This window comes from Protobothrops mucrosquamatus, unplaced genomic scaffold (assembly GCF_001527695.2).
Source record: "Protobothrops mucrosquamatus isolate PMUCROS unplaced genomic scaffold, P.Mucros_1.0 scaffold_69, whole genome shotgun sequence".
In the NCBI taxonomy this organism is placed as follows: domain Eukaryota; kingdom Metazoa; phylum Chordata; class Lepidosauria; order Squamata; family Viperidae; genus Protobothrops; species Protobothrops mucrosquamatus.
In genome coordinates this window covers 1,203,650-1,218,083 of record NW_015386145.1, presented here as the reverse complement: position 1 = coordinate 1,218,083, position 14,434 = coordinate 1,203,650, and the positions used below count along the sequence as shown (strand labels likewise).

Sequence of the window (14,434 nt, the reverse complement as noted above, 5' to 3'; positions counted from 1 at the left end):
GGACCAATAATAATGAATACATTTTATTTAATAAAACAAAAATGCTGGCTTCCACAGAGCTGTGACTGATTCATTATTTATTTCAGATATGTGTATTGCAACTGCAGTTTCTCTTCTCATGATTCTCATTTGTGCGATGGCCACCTATGGTGCATATAAGGTAAGGCATAATGTACAGCGTTGTATTCTGTTTTAATTAACTTACTTTGAAACTGGTCCACAAAGCATCTAGTAGCTCATAGCATACAAAGTTGCCAGGGGCATGGTGCTAGAAAAACATAACTGTTTATTTGCAGATGGCCCCACTCATGAGACTTTGAGCAGCAGACCACAAAGCAGAAAACACGCACAAAGAAAGTTAGACATTCATAAAGAAGGATTATCTACAGTCAGTTAGGTCCAAAACATGATGGAATAAGGATGTACTTTGCAGAATATAAGGAATCTAGGACAGGGGTGTCAAACTACCAGCAGGTGGGCCGGTTTCATCATACCGGAGCCGCGCCCACCCCATTGCCGGCAATGGCGAAGAAGCTCCGATACGTTGCGCGACATCACGTGACGTCGCAAGTTTGACATGTCTGGTCTAGGAGAAGCATACAGCAGAGCATGAGGCTGCATTTAGAAATGTCTAAAGAAGTTAGCCAAGATTAATTATAGGGGAGGGTGTATTCCCCAATCTAGGGCCCTCCAGTTATGTTTGATTATAACTTCTGTGGCCATGATAGCTGGCAATTCTGAGAATTATAACCCAATATAAAGAGCACCTGGTTGGGAAAGGCCTCCTAGAAAAACAAGTATAAGCATTCTGAACTTTTCTCAGGACCAGTAAATTGCTTTGAAAACTTTTCAGGAAAATGTCCCAAAGATACTTTTTCAAAAGGCAACTGGAGTTTCTTGTTTTTTCCTTGAAGACGTTTCGCTTCTCATCCAAGAAGCTCCTTCAGTTTTGACTGAATGGTGGAGAACGGATGGATTTATATATCAAGTACTGAATACATATAAATTATTTATAAGGTTTACCTGCCGTACTACAGCAGTTTACTTAGCACTGTGCTATTACTATTACTGTGCAATATTTACACACAGAATTATGTTCTGAAAAGAATATTAATAAAGAGATGTTCATTTAATGAATTTATTTTGAAGAGAAATAATATATGGAGTAGATCAAGATTAATTTATATTTTATAAGACTAACTTAAACCTAATTATATATATGTGTGTGTTGGTTTGGATGAAATTTGCTAGTTCTTGAATGAAAAGCCTTTTTTTATGCCTGCCTATTGATTTGATTGGAAGATCTCCAATATTTTATAATGTAGTTGTTTTTAATGTATGGATCCCTTTGACCTGTTCAGAAAAATGATTGAAAATTGCATTAAAATTCTATAAGCAACTATTCCCTCCTCTCTTTTTATTTGTTATGTCTAGCAACATGCAGCCTGGATCATCCCTTTCTTCTGTTACCAAATCTTTGATTTTGCACTCAACACTTTAGTTGCTATCAGCGTACTGGTTTATCCAAACACAGTTCGGGATTATCTGCAGCAACTGGTAAAAGACTTTCTTATTGAATATTCAGACTGTTTATGTAAATGATTGTTGTAGACTTCATTCACAGACTATGAGAATAAGATTTACCTGCCCATACATGCAGGCTAAACATAAGAATATTAGTAGCCCCATGCATTCCTGTTCTCTGTCAGATGACTCTAGAACAGGGGTAGTCAACCTTGGCTCTTTTATGACTCGTGGACTTCAACTCCCAGAATTCCTGAGCCAGCTTAGCTGGCTCAGGAATTCTGGGAGTTGAAGTCCACGAGTCATAAAAGAGCCAAGGTTGACTACCCCTGCTCTAGAACCTATAGTATCCTAAACATTCTTACAGAGAGCAAAGCCAGGATTTACTTCTTCCTATAATTTGAGATCAATCTTTTGGGGGGTTTTTGGGGGGGCTGAAACTGGCACTTTGGTGGTGGTGGTGGTGGGGCTTTAAGGATAACAGCAAATGCAGATCAGCATTAAAAGTGCTAAGAGTATCAAAAACATTGACTTCTATTTCTCTAATCCCTCATTTTGCTATTATAGTAATTGCCAACCTATTTAGCATATGTGAATATGTTTGGATCAGAATGTCAAGAATGCCAAATCAGCTTCCACTGCTCCGGAAAATAATAGGAGGAACATTATGCCAGAAGAAAATATGCAGTGCCAAAGTGATATTTAATCCCCCATGAAGGAATAAATTTTCCCCTCTATATTTAAGCCCCATCTTTTCCCCAGAATGGGGGGGGTGCAACAGGATTAATGGGAGGGGGGGAGAATTCTGAAAAATACAATGTCAGACTGGAAAACGTGTCCCACTCAAAGGGACATAGAATTTATTGCAAATAGTTTAATATTGCAATGCTTTCACCTTTCAATTGCTCTTTGTGCCAATATTTCTTCTTAGGGCAACTTTTTTTTTTTAAAGGGAGAGGAATGGGGGGGAATGTAGCAGACTGAAAGAGTTTAGCGGTATGCTAATCTTAGATTCCAGTCTTTTCCTTCTGTCGGAAGCAATTTGCAGAGTAGAGGTGTAATGTGTGCTTTCCTTCATAAGCACAATCCACCATACTTCACCTGCCTTCTCCAGGGTTGCCACAGTTGGTGGCGATTGGGGGAGAGAGATCCACTCTCAGCCCCAAACAAACCCAGTGTGCAATTTGGGGATCCTTCTAGACTCGCGGCTCCTCCAAGTGGCAGTTGTGACTAGGAAGCCTTTTGCACAGCTTTCATGTCGATTGCACCCATTCTTAGACTGGAAGGCTCTGCTCACAATCATTCATATCCTAATCATCTCCTGATTGGACTACTATAACATACTCTATGTGGGGACTGTTATGGAAAAGCATCTGGAAGCCTCAGGTGGTACAAAACGCAGTGATCATAGAATCATAGGACTGGAAGGGACCTCTGAGTCAAGGCAAGAAACCTTATACCAGGGGTAGGCAACCTTGGCTCTTTTATGACTCGTGGCTCAGGAATTCTGGGAGTTGAAGTCCACGAGTCATAAAAGAGCCAAGGTTGCCTACCCCTGCCTTATACTATCCCTGTCAAATGGCTGTCCAGTCTATTTTTGCAAACCTCCAGAAGTGGAGCACCCACAACTCCAGGAGGCAAACTATTCCAGAATAGCAGAGTTGGAAGGGACCTTAGAGGTCTTCTAGTCCAGCCCCCTGCTCAAGCAGGAGACCCTATACTATTTCAGACTAATGGTTGTCCAATCTCTTCTTAAAAACTTCCAGCGATGACCTGTCCACTTCCTCAGCTCAACAATTTCAAATCATTCCCGGATAACCGGACAAGACCCCCACCCCCAGCCACCTCCCCTGGACCTGCAGCAAAGCCTGTGTCCCAGGGCAAGCAAATCTGAGTGACTTTGTCTGACAGATGCTGAACATGGTTTGAATTGGGCAAAGCTATGTAAGAGAAGAGAGACAAAACTACTATCCTGCAAAAATAGGCATGTATTTCCAACAAAGTGAAGAATGATGAAAATATTAGTTTGGCACTCGAGTAGCTTCTCTTTAAATAGAGAAGTGAAAGCATGATTGTACAGTGTTTATCTTCAATCTGTTATACTTCATCTGGTGGGATTAAACAGTTGGTGCACTTCAGTGAAATTCCAAATGAGGAAAATGTCTTGCTAGCACTTGGCAAAAGAGAAAGGCATGCAGAAATATTTGTGTTTAAATGAATCTGGCAGAAAACATCAAATAGTTTGTGGCTGCAATCTTTGAGAATGAAAAATAACTCTTTTCTCCCTCCAGAATTCTGTAATTTAAAATGCCAGTATAAAAGATCACTGCTGAGTGGTTTGTCAAGTTACAAAAACAGATACATTCAATGAAGAGTTGCAGTTGCTTCTTTGTGGTAGAAAGTTCCCCATGACCATTCGGTCCAGATATGGCCGTCACATGAAGGTTCAGATGGAGGTGATTAATAGTTTCTAAAATGTCACATGGGTGGTTATGACTGTAAAGGAAACTGTCCATTATGGTCATAATAGTAACGGTTGCAAAATGGTTTGTTCATGTGACCAACCCAATTCTATGACTTTTTTTTTGTGGCAGTTAAGCAAATGTGGCAATTGTGAATGCAAACACCACAGTTGTCTTGCCAAAAAATGGAAGTGCCAATTTTCAGCAAAACCAAATGTGGTCACACAACTGGGGGAACATTGAAAACGGCCATAAATGCAGCCATGTTGCTGAATACCTGAAGTGTAGTCACATGATCACAGGGGGGGGTTTCAACCTTTGGAACCTCAGATCTGGGTCGTAAGTCCCCCCCTTAGCTAGTAACTTCGAATGATTGTTAAGCAACCTGTTGTAAGCTGAGGGCAACCTGTAGACAAGAGCACTGTCTTCACTTTATGATAATGAACAATCTTATATCAGAGGCAAGATGCAAAAAAGGATTTTAAGTTAAAACTGACTTGGAATGTTTCTTAATATAATAATAATAAAGTTGGAAGGGACCTTGGAGGTCATCTAGTCCAACCCCCTGCTCAGGCAGGAAACCCTATACCATTTCAGACAAATGGCTGTCCAGTCTCTTCTTAAAAACTTCCAGTGTTGGAGCATTTACCGCTTCTGGAGGCAGGTTCTTCCACTGATTAATTGTTCTAACCATCCGGAAGTTTCTCCTTAGTTCTAGATTGCTTCTCTCCTTGATTAGTTTCCATGTATATTAGGAACAATAAGAGCACTTTAATGGTAAGACCAATGACACAAAGAAGTGAAGGTATGTTCAACCTTTAACTTAGATTGCTTTAATTTAGATTGCTTCATAGGGGAAGTGGTTGGACTTAGTGCTCTTAATAGCCTTTTCCAATTGTGTGATGAAGATTATATATGAGTTTTACACTTTCACTGCATACCTTGTAGAAAGAATTGGGAATAGAATGCATGGTTTTCTCTGCTTCTTTATTCAATTCTCAAAACAATCTTTGGGACAAATTAGGGACAATTGCAACATGATCTTAGCTGGGTGGAGAGGTAAATTCCTGCCCAATATCCTAATTGCTGAATTCTAGCCACAGCTTAGTGAATAAATCACAGCTGCCTGGATTTATGCAACGGATTAAGCCAAAACCAAACAAATTACAATTTAGTGTAATTTATACAATGTGTGAATCCAGTCTATGACTCATATGTCATTCAACACATGGAATAGAATTTTGTAGCATCCAGAAACTCTGCTGCAGTTTGATGCTTATTTTTGCTGGAAATTGAATGCTATGTATACAAGATGCTCAAAGTCCTGTGCAAGTATCGATTCCAAAGGCACCTTCTTTTCTTGCCTTCACATCCATCCCATACAATTATGTAAATAGGGTCCTTATAGGACTGTGGAGTTTACTATATCCAGTTTGTGTCAATATTTTTATTTGAGAAGGTTGAATGATATTTCCAAATTAATTTATGGTTCCGAAAACTTATTTTCCTCCTTTGCATAGTGACTGCTAAATCTGCTTGTCTCCTAATCTTTTCTACTTGTTTTAATAGATTACAGGTAGATCTCGGCTTATGGCCAGTCACTTAGTGACTGTTCAAAGTTACGACAGGCCTACCTGGGGAGTACGTACGACCCAGATTCAAAGTTCCAATGGATGGCCTCCTAGTCACGTGACCACACTTCATGCTCTTGCAACCAAGCTGCATTTATAGCCATTTGCAGCGTCCTGTGGTCACATGATTGTGTATTACGATGGTTTTGCCAAAAACCAGCATTTACTCCCAGTTTTCTGCGAAACCAACCCATTAAGCCATTTTCTTAATGACCACGGCATCCCTTTAATCTGAGTGTCACTTTATGACTGCTGCATTCATTTAACAAACCACTGCAAAAAAAGGCCATAAAATCAGGTTGATAATGTTACCGACCCACTTTACAACTGTCATAACTTATGATTGTAATGGATAGGCCACATTATGGTCGTAACGTGAGGACTTCCTGTATCAGATTGGAGACTGGAGATTGGGGTCCCTTGGAATGTCATTTAATAAAATCCACTTCAAGCTCTGTGGAATTAATGAGTAGCAAGAAAGAACTTGAAAGTCAGTTTATTGTAGTGGTTAAAGCATTGGGCTAGAAACTGGCAGGTTGTGAGTTCTAGTTTTGCCTTCGGCATGAAGCCTGCTGAGTGACTTTGGACCAGTCACTTTCTTCCTAGTGTTGGAAGAAAAGTCTTCATCGTAGTTCATCCAAGCTGGGAATAAACATGGCAACTGCTTTGGGAAGAAGGTTGTAGTTTATTGAAGAGCCAGACAGAAAGATGGCTCTGGCAGAAAAAGAGGAGAGAAGAGGGTTGAGCACATGTAGGAAGTAGGTTTTTATATCCTCTGAAGCCTTTTGTTTGGAGTTGTTCCTGTGGCATGAACTTTGACCTGAGTCTGAGTGTGCCTTTCTAGTATTCTGATGGTGATGGGTCAATCTTATTATGTCCAAAGGTCATATCCTGCTTCCCTGGGCCTGATGACTCTTAGAGTTTGGATGGGATATGTAGATTTTAGGTCTTTGTCTTCTTAATCTCCTACCTCCCCGGATTTACATCTGCATCTCTATAGAACTGGTTTCTGCTTGGGGGAGGCAGAATTGGGGCTATTAAGAAAACTGGGCATGCTTTTCTGTCTCTTTAAGATTCTTTGAGAAAATATATTTTTCTGCCCTTTTAATATTTCCTTCTCGGGGGGGGGGGCTGACTTCCCACACTAGGAAGAAGGCAATGGCAACCCACTTCCAAAAAAACCTTGCCAAGAAAACTCCAGGGATTGGTCCAGGCAAATATCAGGAGTCAAAATTGACTTGATGGCACACAGGCATATCAAAAAACTTGCTCTGACAGGATGACTCTGAAGTTGTAAAATACCCCTCAGTTTCACACGACACAACCATGTTAAATGAACTTTGTGTTTAACATTATAAAAAAGAAAGCAGAAAGTTTGATGAGATTGCTAACAATTTCCTTCTAATTTTCAGCCTGCAAATTTCCCCTACAAGGAAGAGATTATGTCAATGAATTCAATCTGCTTAATTGTCATTCTTCTTCTTTGTTTAAGTATCACATTGGCTTTCAAGGTAAGCATAACTTATTTTTACCCACCTTAACAATATGAACTGGAAATGATAGAAAAAGTTTATTGTTTGTTTGTTTATTAAATTTATCTGCTACTCAGTTTAGTATCAAGGGAATCTGGGAAGCTTTAGGATGCCTAAATTTAGGTTGCCGCCATAAACTGGACAAGAGAAAAAGGAAAGATCTCTTGAACCAGTCCTCTTTGTTGAGTATGGACAAGCACAGGGACTCTGCTGTCAGCATGTGCCAATATGCCCACAGAATCTTCCTTGCTGCCCCTTTGTCTCCCTGTCTCATCCGATTTATTTTTCAATTATTAAAGATTCTTCTAATTATAAAGGTAAAATTGGGAGTTGAGGTGCTGCACAGTGAAATGCCAGCCCATGGCAGTCTTACAAAAGTCTGATAAGCAGAATTAGCAAATCAAAATAATGGGGGGAGAACAGCAAAATGCTTTGTTTGAAAATAAGGGTAGTAAGGTGCTTGTCAGGAGACTGATTAGCTATTTTGTGCCTCCGCATTTTGCTCTAGATTAGAATCTGTCAGATGAAGGGCAGTGTACAACTGTAATTTGCAGATATTTGAAGATGTTTATCACTTTTCTTCAGTTCGTTTTTGTTTTCTCTTGTTTTTCATGACAAAATTATTAATGCAATAAATTGTGATTTCTCTTCTCTTGGGTGCATGTTATTAAGAATGAAAACTTGTTATGTATCTGGATATGATACAGAAGGTTTAGGTTTCTTTGCAATACGCTGTTGGCTCATTTGGTATTTAGGGACGACAAGGTTGATTCATTCTTCATCCTTCCGAGGTTGGTAAAATATGCTGACATTGTAAACTGCTCAGAGGATGCTATAAAGTACTATGGAGCAGTATATAAGTCTAAATGCTATTGCTATTTCTATAAACCTCAACTCTTGTTCTCATCAGAGTCACTCTTTAAGTCACTTCCCTCCTATTTTAGTTGTTTGTTCCAATTTTCATTTGCTTCAGTATCATTCAATTATCTGCCATCAGCTAATTTTTTGGCCATCTATTGTCAAACTCGCAACGTCACGTGACGTGTCACGACATATTGCAACTTTTTTTCCATTGCCGGCAATGGGGTGGGTGCGGTTTCGCCATGACGCATCCAGCCCACGAGCTGGCAGTTGACACCCCTGATCTATACACTATCTTGAAAAGTAGTTTTGAATTAGGGAAAGTTTTGATTGATACTTTCTTTTCAATGAAAATGAAATGGATTCCTATATATTGTGGGGGTCATGGAGATAAGGAAAATTATCTGCTTTATATTCTCATATTAAAGATAATTTTTAAATGTTATTGTTTAAGCTATCTGTTGAAGCCTTGTGCTGTGTTAATGGCCCTTTAAAGCTTTGTAAAACTAATCGCTGGATCTTATTAATCTTTGGCAAAACGCACAGCACTGTTTTGTGGTTTCCTGTACATGGAGTTCTTTTATGTTTGGCCATCCTTACTCTTCTTTTGCAGCATTTTTTAAAACATCCACCAGATTGCATTTGCTTAAACCAAAAATAAATGACTCCACTGAGCTAGTATATGCTAATTAATATTATATTTATCATGTTTAAGAGATTACTATAATAATAATAACATTTGTAAAGGCAAAATGTTAGCAAGATAGAAAACAGTTTCTGTTATAGAAAAGGGAAAAAGCTATAAATAAATCCTCTAACATTTTAAATTGACTCCTGGGCTGTGTTAATAGAATGTTCATTTGTTTCAAATGGAATGTAAGAGCAAGGAAAGCAGACTTAGTTGTGTTTTAAAAGTTCTAAGGGTTTGATATTGCCTTAATTTATTACTCAAATAATATTGTTAAATAGGATTGTTCAGATTAGGGCTGCCAGATCTCAACTGGAGAGCCAGTTAGGTGTACTAGCTAAAAGTACTAGACTAGAAACTGAGAGACTGTGAATTGTAATCCTGCCTTGGGCATGAAGTCAGCTGGGGGGGGGGGTTGTGCCAGTCACCTCTCTCAGCTCTAGGAAGGAAGCAATGGCAAACCACTTCTGAAATATTACCAAGAAAATTGCCTGGACTTGTCCAAGCAATTGTCAGGAGACAAGATTGATTTAAAGGCATCCTAAGAGGTCTCAGCTGTTAAAAAAAAAGAAGATCACTGTTAGATGACAGCAAACAGTTAAAAGAGTTTCTACAAGTCTTTGCTGCCATTTAGATCTTATTTTTTATGTTTTGAAACTGGTAGCTGAAGTGCACCAAAATCAATGAGCTGCAGCAACTCCCAAATTCATATGCTTTCTGTTCTGTGATACACACAAAAAAAATCCTCCTAAATATCCTTTTAATATAGGATATTTCAGACATTTCTACTTTTTCTATGGGATATTCTGTGTGTTTCACATGCCAGGCCTACTTGCAATAATCTTGAGAGGCCAGACCATACAGAGCAATCCAAAACTTTGACTACAGCACCCCGAAATCTCCAAAAATTATTATTGAATTATTTTAAAAGTGTCAGAAGAGGAAATGCTTGGAATGTATAATTATGGTAACTAGATTTACTTTAGGTTAACCTGAGGTATTTTAAAAATGAAATCAAATTCACTTGTCCTGGTTTCATACACTGTTTTGGGGTCCCTGGAATGTATTTAAAAATCAAATTCTGCTCCTCTACTACAAAGAAAATCAGTCTGGGAGACTGGCTGATTGAGAACAGCTCGTTAAGCTATTGGATGAGTAAATAGCAGAAGTGAGATGTGTATCAAGGATTTCATAATTCTATAAGAGGATTCCGTTATTATGTTATACCAGCTGTCTTTAGAGGTAGAAACTCAAGAAATTTATCTGACCATCTCACTTCTCTATTCCTGGATAGGAAAAGTATGCACTATAAAATCAGTTCATGACAACGTGAAGTTCTTTCAGCAGAATGAAAGTCTTTTAAGGACAAATCTGCAGGAAAGAGGTGGACAAAAAGAATCTTCATTTCAGTAGTTATATAAATTGTGCTTCTGTGTGCAAAACTCCAAGGCACTTGTTTTTGCCAGCTTGCTGAATTTAGTTAATCATATTCAGATACATGTGCTAACAGATGGTTCTACCAGGTGTCAGTTGTGGGCAAACTGCTGGTGGTTTTTTTTTAAAAAAAAAATAATAATAAACACTTGTGACCCTGGCTTCCAAAGAAAAAGAATGAAAGATGTGGATTTGGAGTGATTTGACTATGCACATTTTTATAACTTTTTAAGGTGTCTGTATATCCATTAGCTCTGGCTTATATCACCGCGTCTCATTAATCTACCTTGCAAGCAAATTTATGAAGAGATTAATCCTGACAGGGAAATATTTGAAGCCTTGATATGCATGTAGAATGTGCAGGATAATATCCAGATGAATTTTCAAAGAGAACTTACTACAGTTTTCTTTTACTGTGAGCAAAGGTTCTTGTCTACAATGATTTAAATAGTTGTTTTGCCATTTTATCTCCTAAACTTAGAGGCTTAGCCTATCCCTATTTTTAATTTGTCATTTTAAATACCATTTTTTCGTAAATTTAACTATTCTAAATAAGTACAAAACTGTTCCAGTGAAAGGAGAGGAGCTTTGGGAGTCACCCACACTAACCAATGTTCTGCAGAGTTGGCTTTTGGAAACAAGACAGAAAGGAAAAACAGGAATCTCTTAAGAAGCATATAACATATGATTCAACTTCTCCAGTTTGAGAACTTTCCCTGAGGTCCTCAGCTAGCACAGTAAAAACTGAAGGTACCAAAGTTTGGAAAAGCTGCACAATGGTGAAGCAATTCAGTTCACTATTCAGCACATCTTGTCTTCTCCCTTTTCTCCACCCTCTTTCCTTCTAGGCTTACTTGATCAGTTGTGTATGGAACTGTTACCGTTACATTAATAACAGAAACAACTCTGATGTCCTGGTCTACATTACCACTAATGACACAGCGGTAAGTTTATTCGGGTTGACTGGAGCTGTGAGAGGTTCCTGGGTTTAGATGAGAAGACCTGTTTGGGGTGGTACAAAATGCAAAGTGATGGGAATCTTCAATGATGCAACTTTGACCAGCATGGCTGTTGCTTTCCTACGTACTTATCGGGCAACGATGGGTCCTATATGCTGAGACAACAAGTTGCCCAAGTCAGATATCACTTTCTTTATGCTCTGGTTTCACCAAGGAAAAATCAGCTAAATTCATTTCTGGAAAAACTGTCTGTGGTTTTGGATAATGTGCGTTTCGGGACATTAGCAGGGAATGCTTTTGTCTTCTTGTTGAGCTTCCCAGAGATATCTGGTTGGCCATTACTAGTATCAAAACAGTGATTAAAATATCTTTTCAGTAAGTTCATGTATGTAAAGTTTGATTTTAACCATGGTTTAGTAAATAGTCCCAAATTGGTGTGGTTCCAATACTCCACTTAGCCATGAACCTTAGGTTATAAACCACAGTGGCTCACGGTACATTAAATCAAAAAACAAATGTATACTATGGCTTAGATTGATGTATAAATCCAGATCTAACAGGGTTCTTTCAGTGGTCTTATATTTACAGCTGGATTGTTCAAGGATAAATGTATGTTCTCACCTGTGCCCAAGCTTGTCCCTATGTTGACCATCCTTGTGCTGCTTATTTAGCATTTCCTAGTTAATTACCTGCTGCATGCCTTTTATCTAAACCTGAAGTTTTGAATATTAGAATTACCACAGAACAAGCCAACACTTAACAAAACATCAAACTAAAATTTTACATCTTAATTTGTTCCAACCTTGATATTGATATAGATATTATGGTAAATGGGTCTTTAAAAAAAAATCTTATAGTGGGCAGACTGAACCTTGCATTCTCTAGAACTGTGGTGGCGAACCTATGGCACGGGTGCCAGAGGCGGCACTCAGAGCCCTCTCTGTGGGCACACGCGCCATCGCCCCAGTCCTAGGCCTTCAGCTGGGTTTTATAAAACCTTTTCGCTTTAGGCCTCCACCGCCATGTGCAAAAAAAAAAAGGTTCAATCAATCAGTCAATTTCAACTTCTCACAGGAAAAAAAAGATCTTGCAAAGTTGGAATTGATTGATTGAACTTTTTAGTCCCACCCAGTCTGCCGTTACCACCGCAGCCATGCCCACCCAATGAGCCACACCCAACCAATGGGCCACCCCTACCCAGCACTCGATGATGCATAAGTGGGTTTTGGGTTGCAGTTTGGGCACTCGGTCTCTAAAAGGTTCGCCATCACTGCTCTAGAAACATTGGCCCCCAGTTTGGGGATATTAGCTTATGGATCTGAACTGGACCTCTGTCAGTAGGTCTAGTTCCTGTAAGGGCCAGGAACACCAACAACCTGCTCACCTTCTCCCTAAAGATTCAGTCCTTCAGCCTGGGAAATCTTAAACAAAAAGAGTATCATTAATGTGCAATAATGCAATTAAATCCTTTTTGCTTTAATTCCCATAACTATCCACACCCTGATACTGGACGGTCCAGGAACATAAACTTTTTCTGTTAATGTTTGCTCTGAATTAGACCCAGAAAGCCCATTTCTTGGAGGTGTCTTTTAATGACTCCCAGATGATCCTGCCACAGGAGACTGTACATTTTATATCACTTCCCCTGATAAGTGTATGTTCTTTGTCTAGAGAGAGCTCTTTTATTTTCTAAAAGTTAGTACTGTCAAATATGTGGGCAGCTGTATATTCTCTCACTCAATAAATGTCTTCTGAGGAATGCTTTGGCAACACAAAGAATTTCAAAGCTATAAATTATCTCTGGGCAGTCCATTTCCATTTGTAATTGTTCCAGAGTGGTTTCTAATGGCAATGCTCATAGACAAACATTTAGGTTGCTTCCTGCTCAGTTAAGCAGAGAGACAAACTGAGCTCCACTATTTAACAGATGATATTTTATTAAGAAATAATTCCAGCTGTTGCTTAGTATATGTGTTTCAGGCAGACTCTTGAAACTGTTCTACGTCCTATGAAATATACAATGATGGTTGTTTACTTGTATGGTGCCTGTTCCCAGATTCTGGGGTGGGCCACAGTGTCAATGTATAAAATGATTAACCCAAATCCTCAAATACATATAAAGATAAAAAGAGCAAAACAAAAGATAAAAACCACATTCAATTACAACACACCAGTCTGTTGCATAGGAAAGAATGGATAGGTCTTCACAATTTTGCTGAAGCCCAAGATGGACAAACTGACCAAATCTCAGCCAATAGGATGCAGCTGATGAAAATGTGATTTTAGATAGCTGTTCAAAAGGAGTGGTGAGAGGAAAGATCTACGGCAGTGGTTCCCAATCTTTTCTATACCCCGCATCTCTAGAATGCTTCTGATATATTCTCACACCCCTTACAAAAGTTTGAAATAACGGCAACAAATTATGCATATAGACTATAATTTTGAAAACCCAAGTTTTTGCACCCCCTGGAATATCATCTCGCACCCTGTTTGGGAACCCCTGCTCTAGTCTAAGGCATTCCACAGTGTAGAGGTCTCTGGGCAGATCTATTGTCACCACCAACCCTGAATGTCAGTGTCCCTTCAGGAAAGACCAGAATCATTGCAGAACAATGACCATCTCTCCAATTGCTCAGAAGTGGCCCAGTTGATGGTTTTAAAAGCTGCTGAGAGATCAAGGAGGAACAGGAGGGTTGCACCTGGTCTCCTCAAAAGTCATTAACAAATGTGACCAAGGCAGTATCCTGACCTTAACTCTGACTGCCAAAAGTCCAAATAATCTATTGCATTAGGGTTCTTTGCAATTGTAAGACCATCAATTGTTCCACAGCCTTTCCTGAAAAAGAAAGGATCAGGTTTATGATTATCATGGGTCATTGTTAATCTTAAAAAATAAAAGATATGTCCAATACTACTATCTGAAATATTAGTCCACCAGTATTTCAGAATCAGGTTGAGCAGATAATATAAAAGATTAGGAAAGTCTCATTACAGCTAGACCTGGTATTTAATAGCAGATTCAGAGCTCCTGGGGTCCAAGGATCTGGAACCATGGCTTCCAATGTGAGGGCAGAAAGATGGAAAGGGGCATTAATCAAAGATTCAGTCTCCTGCCATACTTCCCTAGACCTGTGGTGGCGAACCTATGGCACGTGTGCCACAGGTGGCATGCAGAGCCCTCTCTGTGGGCACGCGCACTGTCGCCCCAGTCCTAGGCCTTCAGCTGGGTTTTATAAAACCTTTTCTCTTTAGGCCTCTGCTGCCATGTGCAAAAAAAAAAAGGTTCAATCAATCAATCAATTTCAACTTCTCATGGGAAAAAAAAGATCTCGCAAAGTTGGAA

At 39.2% G+C, this 14,434-nt stretch overlaps 1 protein-coding gene across 1 annotated transcript in view; it reads left to right on the top strand.

Annotated features, from left to right (window-relative positions):
• LAPTM4B (lysosomal protein transmembrane 4 beta) overlaps positions 1-14,434 on the top strand; it is a 42,717-nt gene that overhangs the window by 21,454 nt on the left and 6,829 nt on the right. The window contains exons 3-6 of the mRNA XM_015813580.1: positions 87-160; positions 1,435-1,557; positions 7,030-7,128; positions 10,981-11,076. Coding sequence (XP_015669066.1) covers positions 87-160; positions 1,435-1,557; positions 7,030-7,128; positions 10,981-11,076 — 392 coding nt within the window. The remainder of the gene's footprint in view (positions 1-86; positions 161-1,434; positions 1,558-7,029; positions 7,129-10,980; positions 11,077-14,434) is intronic.